Here is an 18475-nt window from a genome sequence, read left to right on the forward strand (position 1 = left end):
TAGCCTACCAAATTTCCTTTCAAGTCTAAAAATTATATACCTTTAGGTAGAAGAACTCTGTAACACTTAGGCCCACAACATACCATAATTCCTACAATCTTTCTTCTTTTAATGGCAGGACCATCATCTCTCTATTGTAAAGACCAGATATTATGGTATTTCTTGTCTCTTTTGTTTGCTAATTTCCCTATATCCTATCGAATCTGTCAGTAAATCCTATTGCTGACCACTTCTCCCTTGATCATTGTCTCCAGTCATCTGGATTGCTAAGGTAGCTCCATAGAGGTCTTCTTCTTCAGCTTCTGCCCTGGTCTGCACTGTTTTGCTCTTTCTGACCACAGAAAGCATGCTTTAAATTAAGTTCAGTTGTATCATCATACATTTCCTGAAACCCCGCCAAGTCTCTTCCTATGTCACAGTGCATGTCAAATTCTTTAAAGTGTGTCTCATGGCCTTATGAGATCTTGTTCTCATTTCTTGTTTCTTGTTATCCTTTTGTCATTTCCAAGAAAAGAGCCTTCTTCCCTGCTTTTGCCTACTCATACATGCTTCTGCCTTGGAATCTTTGCATTGCTGTTCCCTCAGGCTGGACTACAGGTCTTTCCTAAAATGTCATATCAAGGGTATTTCATGCCATTGTGTGGTAAAACACAGTGCTCCCCTACCTCATACTTCATATTCTCTGTGGTATTTTTTCCTAATTACACATCAGTGTAATTAGTGCCCTGCAATTGCTCTTGCATACCAGCAGTACTAGTCCACTAAGCTTGATAAAAATGCAGAATTTTGTGCTTTTCCTCCTCAGAGCCACTGACTCAAAAACTGATGGTTTGGCCAGGATCTTAGTGATTGTGTTTTTGTGATACATGCTAAAATCTAAGAACCACTACTGTGTATTTTTTTCAGTAATCCCACTGAGAATCTGCATTTATCTCTCTCATTTCCCCCAACCTGAATTTAAATGTCAGCTTGAGTTCAGAGCTTTTCAACTAGAAAAGACACTGAGTGAGGACTTGGTATATTGCTGTTGAATGAATTAACGGACATATACCTATGTTGTATAGATAAAAAAGAATTGAGTCATTGCATTAAATGTATCATCTTCATAGTTGTTATGAATTTAACTGTGAGATTTTCCTTATAATAGATTTGATAATCAGCAGATTTTCTGAAGATTGTTATCCTCAACTAATCCTTTTCAAAATGTTGTGGAAATGATGTCAGTTGTTTCTTTGAATTCTTGTGGCTACTGGAATTGTGTTATTTTAATCATCTCCCTTAGGGACTGTCTCTTTCAAGTGTACAGATGGGCAATTGTGGCTTCACAGAGCCTCTGATAGTGGAGCTAGTGAAGTGGAGATTTGTATTAAAGGACCACCTGCAGGTATATAAACATTGCATTGGAAATGTAGACATTAATATTTGATTTAAGTTGCTTGTGCTCATCTTTGTGGATTAGGGCAATCAGGAGCTCCTGTCATTTCCTGAAGCATGCCTTTGGCTTGGAACATGATGATACCTGTATATTATACTTACCTCAGGGCCATTTTGCAGCAGCTCTGACAGTTCTACAAAGTAGATCTCACAACTGAAGAGACTGAGGACTCCTGATCAGCTGTGGACTTGTGAGAGGTCATTTTGAAGGTCATGAAAATAGATGACTCTGGAACTCCCCAGACTCCACTTTCAATCCAGGCCATTAGGCTTTCATTGTCACCTCCCTGTGATTTTTACACTTTGGCTTCCTTAGGGTTTGGTTTTGTTTTTCCTTTTTTTCTGCTATAAAATAGGTTAAAGTTTCACATCATGTGCTAAAGATCTATCTTCTATAAAAATGTTTGAGTGGCCCTTCCTAAGTTACAAGCATTAAAAATAGCTCAGATCTATTTTAGGACATTTATCAGAGGATTTTCTTGGGCATGGAGGGTGATAAGCCAATTATCTGTCCTGTAGCTACTTTTACCAGATGAACTCTAACTTTTTCCACCTACCCACTACAAATCCAGGGAGAATGAGTTTGTGGTTTGATGATTATTGTGGTTTTCTTTTGTTCATAGCAGTTATCTCTCATAGAACGATGAGCATTGATGATCTCTTAATCACATGTATCAGTGTGTTTTTGGGAGAATTGGCTCTTGCTTGGGATCTTCTCCATAGCAGGCCTGGGATTCCAGCCTTCTAGCAATTTTTGAAACTTGCTGATGCAATGTCAAGAATCTAATCAGATGAGACCTCAAATATGGGAAGCCTTGTTTCTTTCTACCACAATTATTTTTTAAAGCTGAAAATCTACCTTTAGGGTGTAAAAAGATAATCCCCCTATCTTATTTTGCTATCAGGAAATATTATAGAATTGTCTTCTTCTGATGTTTCAAAGACAGCCAAGACTGCCTCTTTCTCATTAATTGATGGATAATAGGACTTTTCCCAGTGTAGCGGGGAAGTGGCTTTTAGGGCCTAGTTGCTGGTGCCATGGGATCATGTTTCCTGACTTAAAGTGGCTTGGGTACGATGCTGTAGAAGAGGGCCATAACTTGTAGAGCCAAGCAAAGCCATTGAGCATCATTTGCTTATTACCGGGAGAGAGAATGAAAGCCTGATAATGGGCAAACATGACTGGGTGGTGAGCAATTGTGTGTCAGAGGACTCTGTCTTTTTCTGCTCTTCCTGGGCTACCAGGCTTTCTCTGGAATAGGACAGTTGCTAAATGAGCAGTTGGATTTATGTAATGGTAAAGTAAGAACATACTCATTGACTCACTTAAAAGATGAGCGGTGTGAAGCTTTTTACTCTGATAAAGATATCATCCTCAATTTACCTGAGATTTTCATGAGTAAGCTAAAGGGCACTAGGGCTATGAACAACTGTTCTGCAAATGAGGCTAACCCCATTCTCTTCCCCTTTGCCATGACATCTCCCTTAAGCATCAGTTACTGATAGACAGTTAATAAATATTATGACTATAAATGATTTTCTTGTGCTTAAAAGATTTTGTGAAACAGAATGCCCAGAGAGAATATGTCATGTATGGATTGCTTGTTCGGCTGGATACAGTGCATGCAGGTGGTTCTCTACAGGGAGTGATTTGTTTGTTTGTTTATTTATTTATTTATTTAATTTTATTTTATTTTTGCCAGTACTGGGCTTGAGCTCAGGACTTGAGCATTGTCCTTGGACTTTTTCAAGCTAGAGCTCTACCACTTGAGCCTTAGGACCACTTCCAGCTTTTATCTATGTATGTGGTACCAAGGAATCAAACCCAGATCTTCGTGCATGCTAGGCAAGCACTCTACCACTGGGCCAAACTCCCTGGCCCAGTGATTTACATTTTTATTGCCCTTAAATTCATCCTGCCATGCTATGAATGTGCACACATAATTGCTATTTTCTACTTTTCTCTTTTCTTGTGGTGATGGTTCTCTCTTCATCTAAAAGGTAAAAAGAGGGGGAAGCTGTAGAGTTGGCCATGCATTCCGAATCATACCAGAGCTCCTGCCAGGAAACATCTGCAACTTCAATGTGTATTGAATCAGCCAAGAATCTGGCTACTGAGCACATTCTGAACCAGCAACTCTGACATGAGAACTGAGTGCATTTCCTAGAGGATTTTGGGTGATACAGACTATCCTACTTCAGTGAAGAAGGTTGAGACTCTCCTATTTCTTAGAAGTGTGTTGTTCTGTATGACGTTGCTATAAGTGTTCCTTAAATATCAACTATTGCCAAAGTGTAAATTAGGCTTTTCTTGAAGCATGTTCTTCATTTTCTGAATTATTTATTTTTCTTTTTTATTATCAGGGTAATGTATAGAGGGGGTTACAGTTATATTCATCAGGGAGTAGGTGTATTACTTCTCATACATTGATACTCTTCTCATGATTTTGTTCCCATTTCCCTTCCCCCACCCCCTCCCAATCATCTTATTTCCCCCCCTTCCCTTTCCTGTTTCAAATAAACAAATAAACCTACTTGCAATATACCAGGTAACAAAGTCAGATAGAGTAACAATATGAGACTAACCAAAGGGCAACAAAAGAGAAGAGAAATAACATAGTACATTAAGAACAACCATCACAAAGATAAAGCTCTTGTTTCGATATCCTAGAGATCCTTTCATTTAGTCTCATCCTATATGACCTTATGTACCTAGGTTTTGAGCTATTGGAATCCACTTCTAGGAGAGTCCTAGATGTGTACTAATTATTACAAATGAAGGAAACCATTGAACCTATGTTCCTTTGGATCGTGCTTACGTCACTTAATATGATTTTTTCCAAGTCTTTCTATTTCCTTCCAAATGGAGCAATGTCATTCTTCTGATGACAGCACAGAATTCCATTGTGTATAAGTACCACATCTTCTTGATCCAATCATCTACTGAGGGGCATCAGGATTGGTTCCATATCTTTGCTATGGTAAATAGTGCTGCAGTGAACATCATTGTGCTAGTGGCTTTAGAGTGTCCTTGTTTCTGGACATTTGGGTAAGTGCCATATTTTTTTTTTTGCCAGTCCTGGGCTTGAGCTCAGGGCCTGAGCACTGTCCTTGAACTTTCTCAAGCCTAGAGCTCTACCACTTGAGCCTCAGCACCATTTACAGCTTTTTTCTATATATGTGGTACTGAGGAATCGAACCCAGGTCTTCCTGCATGCTAGGCAAGCACTCTACCACTAGGCAAAACTCCCGGCCAAAGGTAAATGCCATTTTTGAGATGTTGCTTCATTTATTTGTTTTGATAGGTGCCTCTGGGATTAAAAGCTATTTTAAAATTGAAAACTACTCAGTGTGCTTGCTAATTTTCCCTGATTTTCTTGTACATAAATTAGCTATACTAGGAGGAATTCCATTGTCATGTTTTTATGTGCAAACAATATACTTTGAGCAGACACGTTCCCTTCTACTTTCCATTCTCCTCGCCTTCCCAAACTAATTTCAACAAATATGTGATGTGATGTGTGTGTGTGTGTGTGTGTGTTCACATGCATGTATTAATACACATATTTTCTTTTCGTGGCACTAGGAGGCTTGGAACTTTATGTTAATAAGCTGATGCATTATCACTGAGCTACTCCTCTATCTCTGTGCTTGCTGATATGTACTAAGTCCTTTCAGGATGACTTTGGCCTATGATGTAATTAGTGGTGAGGAAGTATGATTAGACATGAATTAGGCTGAATTGTTGAAAGACATGAGATTGTAAGAGTTAATCATTTGAATAGAAATCACAGAGTCCTTGTCTGAGAGGAGATTATAAGTAATTTATCATCTCATGGCTGAAGAGGAGCAAATACCATGACTGGCCTGGGAAATCAATCAACAGTGTGTCCCACAGGATCGACAATTCACTCAAAGAAATGGAGTAAAATTTCAAGGACTGTCTTGTTTGATTCTAGGTGTTTCTTCAGAGTGAGGAACTTGGTATTCCCTGTCCCTCTCTCCTGGGAACATCTCTTCTTCAGTACCACAGAGTAGGCCTCTGAGAGGGGTCCCCCACACTATGCCATGTGTGTCTTTGTGTCACTCTTGGACTTTGTAGCAGCTAGGTTCACAGCCATTGGTAGGATGCAATGTCATTATAATGGTAGAGGGGGAACTGCTTCTTAGCAAGGTAGGATTATTTCAAGAAAACAGGCCAAGGGAGTGTTGATGGCTATGGTTCTCAACACATTCTGTCCTGTCCTTGGCTGTGCATTACACTATTGACCTTTGGTTGTCCTGAGCTCTGTAAAGCAAGAGTTGACTATCCAGAGACACAGTGTCTACCTGGACACCCAATGTAGTCCCTGTTTCTCTCTAAGTCAGTATGGAAGCAGGCTCCCTGTGCATCCTGAGGTAGTAGGCTTCCCAGCTGGCCACAAGGAAGGTACAGCTTTCCTGTTTCTACTCAGACTTGGCTCTTACTGTTTGGAGATCTGATGACAATTTGATGATGGCTAGGTTCCAGGAAAGTGAAAAGGCTCTTATTTAATTTAAAACAGCAACAACAAAATAAGAATTGGTAGACAAATACTGGATTTAAGTATACATCAAAAATGAAAAAAGCGAAAAGAGTTGATTTGGTTAGTTGAAGTTATTGGATATTGGATAAGAACTACAGTGCAAAGGAAACAACCCTGGAAGCCTTTTGGCTCCTACATGATGGCCTGGGAGGAGCTTCCATGTTTTTCTCTAGTACCTCTGAGAGTGTTGTGGACAGAGATCAGAACTGTACCAGGAAGAGTAACCTGGATAGAATACATAGGTTAGGTTGCAACTCTCTCTCTCTCTCTCTCTCTCTCTCTCTCTCTCTCTCTCTCTCTTTCTCTCTCTCTCTCTCTCTCTCTCTCTCTCTCTCTCTCTCTCTCTCTCTCTCTCTCTCTCTCACACACACACACACACACACACACACACACACACACACCCCTACATTCTGAGAAATGGAGGAAAAGGACACCTGGAAATTCCTAGCATAGAATGAGAATATAGTCCTGAATGTAATGTGTAGAGTACTTGAACATTTATCCTCCATTCAGATCATATAATAGTTACCCTGTTTCCTATATTTCTCCATACCTGCTGACACTGGAAGGCCAGGACTGTGTCTAAATCACAGTTCTACAGGCTTCTATAGAGTCTCTTCCTAGAATAATTAAAAAAAAATTTGCTGCTGTTTTGTACTCATTATTATGGAATGTGCATAATTTGAGTCACAATGAAATTCTGTGTATGCTTCCTAGGTGTAATGTTTTAAGAAAACCTGTAGAGCTCTGGGAGATGGTCAATACCAAGTACATTGCAATTTTGCCAGTGAGGTCTCTAGCATCTTGTGAGGGAAAAGGGGAAAAAGACAACTGAGAATCAAATCAAACTACAAAGGGTTTATTTTTGATAATATAAATATGACATTTAGGATTAACCAGATAACTTCAAATTAGTTTTTCTCAGTTGAGTAATCACAAATTGATATTTACTCAAGAAAGAGCTTAGGAGTTGTGGAGTATTAACCACCATTTAAGTTTGCATTTGCTTTTTTAGACTTTTCTAAAATGGAGACCTGGGCTAAAAGGCTAACACCAAGTCCTTCTCCCTTTTGAAGGATTAGGTTTTATTCAAATCCTCAATAACATTCTGTGTGTTCCTTGGCAAAGCATTTAATCTTTTTATTCCTTTCCCTTTTTCAATTCCAGGATCCACAAATCACCATATTTTCTTTTTTTTTTTTTTTGCCAGTCCTGGGCTTGAGCTCAGGGCCTGAGCACTGTCCTTGGACTTTCTCACGGCTAGAGCTCTACCACTTGAGCCTCAGCACCACTTCCAGCTTTTTTCTATGTATGTGGTACTGAGGAATCGAACCCAGGTCTTCATGCATGCTAGGCAAGCACTTTAACCACTAGGCCAAACTCCCAGCCCATCACCATATTTTCTTAAGGCTTTTTTGTAATCCTTCCCATTCGCAGACTCTGTTCACATACTGGCTCTGTTGATTGTATTGCTGGGTTGTAGCTGGGGTCTGCTCACCTTCTAGCCCTTCTCTTTTTCTGAACTCCCCATTCACTGCACATTCTCAAAGTTTTCCTTGGAATGACTGACACTGGTTGCATTGATTGCTACTAGGATCAGGTATAGCAGAATCAAATACAAGTTCTCTTTCCCCATGCCCTGCCCTTGGTTAGTAGTTAGGACTTTGAGCTATGTCGATTGATACTACCTGCCTGCTTTGTAAAGTCATGGCCTTTGGGAACAAAAGAGATTGCTTATAGCTAGGAAGTTCAGAGCAGGGGGAGGAAAAGGAGACCTCTTCTATTTCTCTATCTGGCCCCTCAGAACACTTGCAGGGATTGATGTCTCTTGTGGCTATATCGTAGGAACTCTGAACTTATCAAGCTTTATTCTGTTACTCTCTAGCCAAATGTTAAACTGACCCAGATCTGTGCATGTTTTTCTGTATATATCACAGGAAATAGTACATGCTGTAGAAATTTAAAGTAGGCAAAGGTTAGGGCTTCTTATTCAAACACCCTCCTGGGCTTTCAGAAAATTGATTTTCAGAATACTTTTGTCACCCATTAGCAAGCAAGTTCCTAAATGGTTCTCACAGTATGTTCTGTAAACTCAGGGAAATCCCTGCTTTCTTTCCTTGTAGGTGAATGAGAGATTCCCTTGTGCCCAACATGACACAGATTCCAGATGCACTTTCCTTTTTCCTTGCATTAGCATCAGAAGCCCAAATCCACACATGACTACTTAGTCTACAGTTAGACAAGACTGGATTCTTTTATTTAATTAATGTAAAGGTTAGACAAATATTTACTATTTTAGATGAAAACCTTTATTTTCACTGGTGAAAGCCCATTTATAAACAGTCATCATGCTGCTCAACAAATCACCCTTTTGACATTTTACCTGGCTCATTCATATCTATGGTTTATAGATAAAAGTCCTTCCTCCCTCCCTCCCTTTCCTCTCTTTCCCCTTCTTTCATCCCTTTACCTTTCTTTCTTCCTTCCTTCCTTCCTTCCTTCCTTCCTTCCTTTCCTTCTCCCTTTCTCCTTTTCTCCTCTCCTCCCCTCATTTCTCCTATACTCTTCTCTCCTCTGTTTTCTTTTGATACAAAGGGTGTTTTATTATTTATTTATTTATTTATTACCAGTCCTGTGGCTTAAACTCAGGGCCTGAGCATTGTCCCTGAGCTTTCTTAAGGCTAGAGCTCTACCAGACACAGCACTACTTCTGGCTTTTTCTATGTATGTGGTAACTGAGGAATTGAACATGGGTCTTCATGGCATGCTAGGAAAGTACTCTACCATTAGGCCAAAGTACTGGTACAGTGTTTTATTCTTTTAGCAAAGCAAAAGTACATTTCAAGGTTTGAGATGTGCAGTTGGTAAGAGCTAATCTCCTGTAAACTGTTGTTCAGTAGAGTGGGGTTACTGAATAGTTGGAGACTCAGGCAGAAATACTTTTATAAGCTTTCCCTGGTCTCCTGCATCAAGTGCTCTGAGAATGCCTCCAGAACTAGGCATTCTTGGTTAGAAAGCCAGCTGGCCACCTGGAATGTGGCTTCACAAATAGAACATCACATGGTATATAGTGAAGTATTTTAGGTAAGTTTGAGAAATGATAAAACAGTTGCCAGATTAGTTTCACAGATTATATTAGGCAAGAATTGCTTTTCAGTTGCCTTCCCCTCCCCTCCCCCACTTGCCTTTTATTAATGGATTTGTTGCAATCAACAACAAAAATGGGACTTTTTACATGATGCTCTGAATGTTTGGATTCTCTGGAAAAATGGGGCGGTCTGGAAGCCCCAGGCCCATATTTCCTCAATGACAGGCTTCTCCATCTGAGTATAACCAGCTGCTTTCAGCCTGGTTGGGAAGGGGCTCAGAAGGAGCTCAAGTGCTGCATGTTCTGAGATTGTGTCAAGTGCAAAATCATTGGGAATATACTTCTTATGCTCCAAACCTCCTTCCCTCCTGACCCCTTAAAGTATTTGCATTTTTTGCCCCTTGCAGCTGTCAGACAGTTTTTCTTCTTAGCCACACACTTGTGCTTTGCTGATGTTGTGTCTTTGTCTGGAATCTGTTTCCTGTGAGGATTGCCTGCCCGAATCTTCACATTTTCAAGGCTGGACCCAAGGTCTACTTTGGTTACAGTCTCTCATCATGTTATAGTTGAAGTTCTGCTGCCCCCACATAGATAGCACATATTTTATTTGACGTGTTGTTCAGTTGTCTGTTTTATAACTTATCCTACTGGAACGATGGTATTCTTGAAGGTGTGACATTCATCATTGTCCTATTTTACACCTACCACTCCATAAAGGCTACTGTACTCCTCAGCTCATTTACCTTGTTTGTTAAAAGACAGAGGATAATAGTTTATTGGTTCACCTAAGAGTTATTATGAGGAATATTTATATTTGGTTGAAGAAGTAGGAGAATCTTATAAAAACAATAGAAAAACAGGCCATTGTAAGAAGGCTAGTAAGGCAAAAGAGGCTAAGGAATTTCCTTGTGGAAGTTACATAGTGGGATTCTTCCTACCCTTTCCTGCCATGCTCTTCTTTTTTCCTCCTCCTCCTCCTCCTCCTCCTCCTCCTCCTCCTTCTCCTTCTTCTCCTCCCCCTCTTCCTCCTCCTGAGCTTTTCAGCTCAGGGCTACTGCCCTACCCCTTGAGCTACAATGCCACTTCCAGTTTTCTGGTGATTAATTGGAGATAAGAGTCTCACAGACTTTTGAGTGCCCAGGCTGGCTTTGAACCCAGATCTTCAGATCTCAGCCTTCTGAGTAACTAGGATTAGAGGTGTGAGCCACCACACCTGGTGCTACCATGCTCTTCTCACACAAGCTAACCTTAGGCCTGGCCTCTGTGATTCCCAGCTTAAAACTATTTGTACATGATAGTTCCTGTTAGATCTTCCACTTTCAAAACCAGATCACTGTAATCCTATAGCTCCTTTTCAACATGTGGCACTGACACATGAAAATAGGACAATGACTAGTATTGCTTGAATGGCAAATGGTAAATTGATTAAGGGCGATGGACACACATTGGATGAATAGTCAAGAGCTAGGTTGCCAAGGAAGCTTTGGCTTTTATTAAGGACATGGAGGAGGCCCTGTGTGGACACTCCTGTGTACTGGGTCCATGGGCCACAAGCATTTTGTGTGGTGGCAGTACCGGTGAGGTTGAGGAGCTCATGGGATCAGAAATAAAAAAGTTAAGTCTGTTGGGGCTGAGGCTTACCAGCTAGATTTTCCATTGGTGACCGTGGATGTAGGAGAGGTTTGCTTGTTGGGCTAAAAGGTTTTGACTCTAATTTAAGAGGACAAATAAGGGCTTTCAAAGGCTTGAGTTGGAGCCTGGGATCTGTAACACAGGAAGGCCTAGATACTGGAGTGCAGATATGGGGGAAGCAGGAGGTTAGAACTTAGGAGGCTGTCACAGGTAACTTGGCAAGAAATATTGGTGGCTAAAACTGAGGCAGTGGCTATAGGGAAGGAAAGAATAGAAGGATCCCCAAAACTTGGGAGTATTTTTATGAGGATCACAGCATTCTTTCCTTAAACAATGTTTATTGCTTTAACTGCTTTATTCCAGTTAATTTCCTCAGGCAGGAAGATTGCCCAAGTAACTTTAGGTGAACCCTTTGATTTCATGTTACAGGAGAAATGTCCATGGTTTCTGATTCATGAGTATCTGGCGCCATTCCCTTTGGCTGTATAGATATGGCCCCAAGGAAACAAGGATGGCTTTTTACTGTTAGCTGTTGTGCCACCTTGTCTCCCTGACACATGTAAGCTGGCTCAACAGAATACACCAGTTTTCCTGTTTGTAGAAGCACATTATGTACTTTGGTCAAGACGTTCTGTTCCTTAGCACATATAAATCTTCCTGTATCCACATTAGCCATACATAGGAGCAAATGGTGTATTTATTCTTCAATCTTATGAGCCAGTAGATGTTAGCATTGGTGTTTTCTGCTTCTGGAATTCTTGTTCTGAGCTTTAAAGACATTTAACCATCTGTTTGTGACTTTAAGTGAATGTTCTGAGTGGAGGCTATGAATAAATATGTGAATCATGAAAGATATATCAAAGAGGTATTGTCAGTTATGAACTGCTGCTATACATCTTTCTCAGCTGCTTTCCGGTCTTTAAATTGTCTAATGGAGCAGACAGGAATTGAAAAAATAATATCCATTATGGATTTTTAAACAGTCTTTTTCTAAGTGCCTGTACGTATAGGGTTGCTTAAGCTGCATTTTAAAAAAAAAACCTGACTTTTCCTTAATCTGATTTTTTCTATATTTGAAATTATAACTCATGTACACATGTATTTAATATTAACATCTTACAAAATCACTTAAATAAAATAAGATGGTTTATTATTGAACTTCACTTTGGAGAGTAAACTGGAATTAATCTTTTTGACAACACTTTTCTACCTAGATAAAGTAGATTTTGACAAATGCTTCTGTTCATCCAACTTTTCTACAAGAGAATGAATCCTATCTTGTGCTTCCAGAGGCTTTTTCCATAGACTTCATTTTTTTCTGACTTCTGTAATATAATATGAAACTCAAAAAGAATTTTAGACTTGGACCCATATTTATAGCACATGAGTACTAGCAATTGGAATAATTCTTATTTTTTTTTTACTTGGAATTACATTCCTGTTGGGCGTTGACTATTTTAAAACGGTCAACATAGTTTCACATAGGGATGCAGTTACAGTGTAATTAAGTCATACAGTTCCATAACTTAAAAATCACAGGCCAAAAGTTTATATATTGACCTTGGTTTGTCCTTGAGTTATTCTTTGGTAATGCTGTCATTCTGACAGGCAACAAAGGAAACTGGTAAAGAACTGTATGAGTCTTACAGGAACTAGACTACAGAGTTTCTGCATTATTGGAAAATGTTGACTATTTTTAAAAATTAATATCTACCAGTTCACTATCTAGGATTCCTTTAACTAAAGTTACAAACTAGTCTGCTAGTTTTGAATAGCTGCTATTTTAACTGATTAACTATTGGTAATCTTTTTTTTTGATATTTTTTATTGTAATTAATAAAAGGGTTACATGATATTTGCCAGATAGATGGTGCATTAATTCCCATACATTGATACCCTTTCACATGCCTTGGTCCCCATTACCCACCCCCCCAACCCCCCATCTTGTTTTCCCCCCTTCCCTATCCAATTTCAAATAACCAAATACAAATATATCTGATATATCAGATAACAAAGTTAGGTACTGTAACAATATGAGATAACCAAGGGACAGCAAAAGAGATGAGAGATAACATAGTACCTTAAGGACAACAATCAATCATTATATGGCTTTTGTTTCTATATCCTAGAGGTCCTTTCAATTAGCGTCATATTATATGGCCTTATGTATCAAGGTTTTACTCTATTGCAAATCTCTGCTAGGAGAGCCCATGGTTTCTACTGATTATGACAAATGACTTTATGCAAAAATATAAGCAGGATTGCATGCATTAGTAATCAGCTGAAAATTTCTACTATTATATGGAGAGATAAATATGCTTGTGCTGCATGTTTAATCATCCCACATGATGCATTTTTAATATATATGAAGAGTAATTATTTTAACTGCTATTTTATTATTTTTTAAAATAACAGTTATTGAGAAGAGTATTATTTCAGTTCTATAAACCATTCCATCTCTTTTTAGGAAAATTATTGAGGAAGGTTACATAGAGAAAAGAGAGTTGTTGCTGACTGAGTTTTTCCTTTGTCTGGTTAGCTGACCATACACAAGCTAGGCCTGGTGGCTTTGTGCACTGGATTTGTGGATTTGCCATTATGATTTTAGCTAAGGTGTTAGTAAGCACTGTTTAGTCAAGGATATGGGAATGTGAAATTTGGGTGTTTTTCAACTCTTAAAAATAAGTCTGCAAACATTGGCAACATGGAATTAAAGAGGCTAGAAAATCATAAAAAGAATCCATAAAAAAAGGAGCTATACTATGCACAACTTGTACTTTCCCCAGTGATACAAGTGATATGAGTGGTTTTCTAAAATGAACCTTGGCTAAAGCTAAGGAAATTTTATACTCAGTGCATTGAGACTCTGTTTAGATTTTCATTTGTATCTTAATCCTTTATGATTAAATTATGAATTTTGGTTTTTACTTGGTGGGAAAGATTATTTGGTATAGTGAGCTTTTGGGTTGGTGAGCTTACTGACCCACTCACTACCTGAGAAGGCATTTTCTACTATGTTGGACTTGGAAGATGACAAAATCAGCTTGGCATAGGTTTGAAAGCTCCATGAATATTTGCAAGAATTCATTATCATCCCAAAGCTCACCAGGAAGAGAAGTGTTACAGGAACGTGAATTTATAAGCAACATCTTACATAAAAAAGTTGATTTTTCTTTTCCCTTTCAGATTTTGGGGTAAGTGCATTCTTAGCAACAGGAGGTGATGTTACACGGAATAAAGTAAGAAAAACATTTGTTGGTACCCCATGTTGGATGGCCCCTGAAGTCATGGAACAGGTAAAAAAAATACCTTGATTGATGTAGTTTTATGCTGTGTATCAGTAGTACACTAAAATTTCACTGTAGTCAATTTAAGTAGCATGAATTGTTAAGCCTTTAGCAAGTCAAATATGAAAGTTCTTTATAAACAAGTCTGTCTTCCTGATCTAATAAGATATGTAATATGACTGCTGTATCATGGTGTTTCTTCTGCTGTTTTTCTTTATAGGTGAGAGGCTATGACTTCAAAGCTGACATGTGGAGTTTTGGGATAACTGCCATTGAATTAGCAACAGGGGCAGCGCCTTATCACAAATATCCTCCCATGAAAGTAATTATTGTTGGAAATAATATGTGGGGTTTGAGTTGTGACTGGGTGGCATTGATTGTCTATTTCTCTTGAACTTATTCATTTTTCTCTTACACATGCAGGAATTAATGGAGGAATTCAGCCAGGTTGAATGCTGCCTAATTTTCTCAGTGAACAGAATGGGCAGTTCCCAGCTTTGTAGCTGGGTTTACATTGTTAGCTAGAGTCCAGGGAAGAATCTGACTAGGTTGATCCGTAGAGTTTGAAAGCTCTTGACAAATGCTGGATATGATTATTGAGAGCAGACCAATTCTAGTCCCCAAAGAATATAGAATAGATTAGGTGACATCATTTTTGCAGATAGATTTTGCAGATTCGTGGACCTTTTATTTTTTATTGCCCTGCAGCATTTTCATCCGTGACCTCACAGTGTCATGTTGGTGGCTCATCTCATATGAGTGAGTCATGCTGTGTTTAGGCTACATCATGTACTTTTGGGTACTATTTCCAGATTATTGTTATCTTTCGATCTTGCCTCTTCATTATTTTTTTTTTTTTTTTACTTCTGAGAAGTGAAGTTGCTCTGAGGACTTTATATTCCATTCTGTGTTTTTATTTTCTATTCTGTTTTTCCTTTTTTAAAAAAACCAAACCAAACCAAAACAAAGCTATTTTCTAGCTGAATCCTAATGGAATTTACCAATCCCAGTCTGAAATTCAGTAGAACTTTTCTCCAGAGTTCCCAGCCCTTCACATTGTCTTTTTGGCTAGTATCCTTCATGAGCAATCAATTGTCACTTTCATCCTTCATGTATTCACCCAGCTGAAAGTGTTTGAAAAGAGCCTTGACATGTATAGCATTTGCATAAATTAAGACTGATTTATGCATTAACATGATTTATCTCATTTTGTGGGTCAATTGTTGCACATTTTACTTTCTTATTAAAGCAAGCAATTTTGCCGTTACTGTAAAAGAGCACAATCTTTACCCTGAAAAAAATTTGAAATATGATTTTATTTTGTCTTCCTTCCAAAGTAGCATTGTCTTTTGATCTGACTGTGGATCTTCATAACTTCTGACTATCTTTCTCTAGTTAGCATCAATTGTGTCAAGCTTTTTTTTCCAGCAATTTCTGTGTGTTCTCTTTACCTCTTTCTCTCTACCTCTCTGTTTATTCAAGGACATCATGGTATTTCCTGTGATTTTATTTTTAGGTTTGGTAAAATCTTTCCCAAGCCCTGTGTCCAATTAGTTCCTTAATTATGAATGGGCTACACACATGACTGTCACTTTTTCTTTCCACCACCCATCCTTTTCACCAGCCAGCCTGTGCTAGAGCTGTGTGCTCCAGGCACTGGGAGATCCAGGTACCAGAAAGCTCTCTCCTGGTTGCTCCAAGAATTCATTCTTAACACAGAGAGCAAATTTCATAAGTAATGACAATGGAATAACAAAAAGGTTAAGGAGTACATGAATAGATTTCCAGAGTGACATGAATATTTTGAGTATACAATTTTTGGAAAGTAAAATCATGGAGAACTTAGTGAAGAAAGGCCTTTGATAGCTTTGTACAGAACTACAAAGTCCAGGCTAGTAATGGGTCTGAGATTTGGTCTTCGTGTTTCTTTTCTGCTGCAGGTGTTAATGTTGACCTTGCAAAATGATCCGCCCACTTTAGAAACTGGAGTAGAGGATAAAGAAATGATGAAAAAGTATGGCAAGTCCTTTCGAAAATTACTTTCACTGTGTCTTCAGAAAGATCCTTCCAAAAGGTATGTCAGTGTTAGTGAAGGAGCTAGTGACCTGGTTTGAGTACTGACAAAGCTGTTTTTGTGGATGGGAGCAGTTCTATGAGAACACTGGGAAGGTACTTTTAGTTTCAGAGAAACCCTTCTCTGATCTCCTGATTCACATCCTGTTAGCAGAAGATAACATGGCTCCAAGGGGGAGAGGAACAAGTGGAAGAGAAGGGGGAGGAATATCAAAACTCTTAATAAATCTTCACTGTGTCTGTTATATGTGGGCTCTGTCATCTGAGGAAATGAAGTCAAACAGAACTCAAAGGAAATTGGCAGTGTTGCATTCAGAAGCTCAGCTAATATTCTGCACTCTGTAGGTTGAGCTGACCTCACAGGATTTGAACATCCAGCTAACACCAGTCTGAACCAGGCAGAGCTATTGAATTTTGCATGAGGTTCCTTTTAGTTGCAGAACAAGTTGTTTGTGCATTTAAAAGATTATCAGCAAAGAAGATTAAAGAGATTTTTTGGGGGGTGGGTGGGTGGGTCATGGGGTTTGAACTTGGCCTGGGCACTGTCCCTGAGCTCTTTAGCTCAAGGCTACCACCCTACCCTTGAGCCAAACCCCACTTCCCGTTTTCTAGAGGTTAATTGGTGACAATAGTCTCAGGTTCTTTTGTGTGGGGCTGGCTTTGATCTGATCCTCAGATCTCAGCCTCCTGAGTAGCTAGGATTATAAGTGTGAGCCACCACTCCCTGATGCTTGAACAGATTTTTACCTTGACTAATCATTCAAACAGAAGCAAATGGCTTTAAATTAACTTTGGTATTTTTTTCTTTATTTTTGTGTTATTGTCCTGTATGGTAAATGGCTCTGTTGTTTGAATTGTCTTTATAGCCCAGTGAATTTGAATTGTCCTTAGTAGTGATGATTGGGGACTAGTATTTTTTTTTTTTTTTTTGGCAGTCCTGGACTTTCTTAAGGCTAGAGCTCTACCAGTTGAACCACAGCACCACTTCCGGCCTTTTTCTATGTATGTGGTACTGAGGAATAGAATCTGGGTCTTCCTGCATGCTAGGCAAGCACTCTACCACTAGGCCAAACTCCCAGCCTGGGACTAGTGTTTTTTTAAGCTCTTAAAGGAGAACATTAATGATGTGAATCACACATGCAGCTTACTTTGGGAAAGTCCCTTTTTGGGGACTTGCTTATGTGTGTGGCATCACCCTAGCTTTGTCCTCCCAAATTTAATTTACACACACACACACACACACACACACACACCTACGCACACACACATGCAGATAGAGTTTCATTGTTGGTGGTGGTGGTTGTGGGGTTTGAACCGAAGGCCTGGGTACTGTCTCTGAGTAAGTACTGTATCACTTTGAGCCACAGGTTCACTTTTGTTTTTCTGGTGGTTAGTTGGAGATAAGACTTGCATGGACTTTCCTGCCCAGGGTGGCTTTGAACCAAAATCCTCACATCTCTTCTCCTGGATAGCTAGGATTATAAGTCTGAGCTACCAGCAACTGGCTATATGTAGGTTTAAAAAAAAAAGAAAAGAAAACAAAAGAAAGAAAAGCCATAAAAATGGACTTTTCTTTTGAAACTTTCTTGATTTCTTTATTTGTATCTTAACTTCTCTGTGAAACTCGTTGAAGTCTTTAAAATTCTCCATAATAAAATTCTCCACCTCGAGATTGAACACGTTTCCTGGTGTTCTTTTGATAGGTACAATGGTTATTTGCTACTAATCCAATTGTAAATAACATCAGTGGACTATTGTCTATCTATTTTAGTTGTCATTTTTGTTTGGTTTATGGAACTTATTTTTCTTTCACTGTTTCATTGAGGTTATTTCTTTATTCTCTGTAAGATGATGTTGCTTTTAGATTCTGATTTTGTTCTTTAATGTTTGCTTTTCTTTCCCTCATATTTAGTGTCACTGTCAAGGTAACATTTGGACATCACCAAGAAAATAGAATTTGATCCTTCATAGCCCAGTGAAAGAAAAGTTATCTTTCCCACTTAGTTTGAGTAATTCCTGAATCTTTGAAATTCTTGCATTAGTTGAGATTCCACCTAGTGGCTATGATGAATAATGTCACACACATGTAGCTTATTAAGAAAAGATTCTCAAGTTAATAACAAAAGCTGATAATATTAATGACATTATTGAGCACAGAGCATTAGTAGTTTAAGGCCTCTTTTTAGGTATTTTCTTTTTAAACTAATCTATCTTTCAATTATGCAGTTTAAATAGTTTTTGACTATTATTGTGTTAACACATCAGATGCCTCTTCCTTTTCATGGAAAGATGGATATTAATATCATATATTAATATATGTAAGTCATTTCAGGAAAAAAATCACAAAAATGATTTATGAAGTATTGGAATAGATAGAAGTAACTCTGTTACTTTTA

At 38.7% G+C, this 18475-nt stretch overlaps 1 protein-coding gene across 4 annotated transcripts in view; it reads left to right on the forward strand.

Moving 5' to 3' along the window:
• Stk39 (serine/threonine kinase 39) overlaps positions 1-18475 on the forward strand; it is a 262474-nt gene that overhangs the window by 85452 nt on the left and 158547 nt on the right. For all 4 annotated transcript variants that reach the window (XM_090342707.1, XM_090342706.1, XM_090342705.1 and 1 more), the window contains exons 6-8: positions 13906-14015; positions 14227-14328; positions 15947-16080. In XM_090342707.1, the coding sequence (XP_090198833.1) occupies positions 13906-14015; positions 14227-14328; positions 15947-16080 (346 nt within the window). The remainder of the gene's footprint in view (positions 1-13905; positions 14016-14226; positions 14329-15946; positions 16081-18475) is intronic.

This window comes from Megascapheus bottae, chromosome 12 (genome assembly GCF_031878675.1).
Source record: "Megascapheus bottae isolate mThoBot1 chromosome 12, mThoBot2.hap1, whole genome shotgun sequence".
NCBI lineage: Eukaryota > Metazoa > Chordata > Mammalia > Rodentia > Geomyidae > Megascapheus > Megascapheus bottae.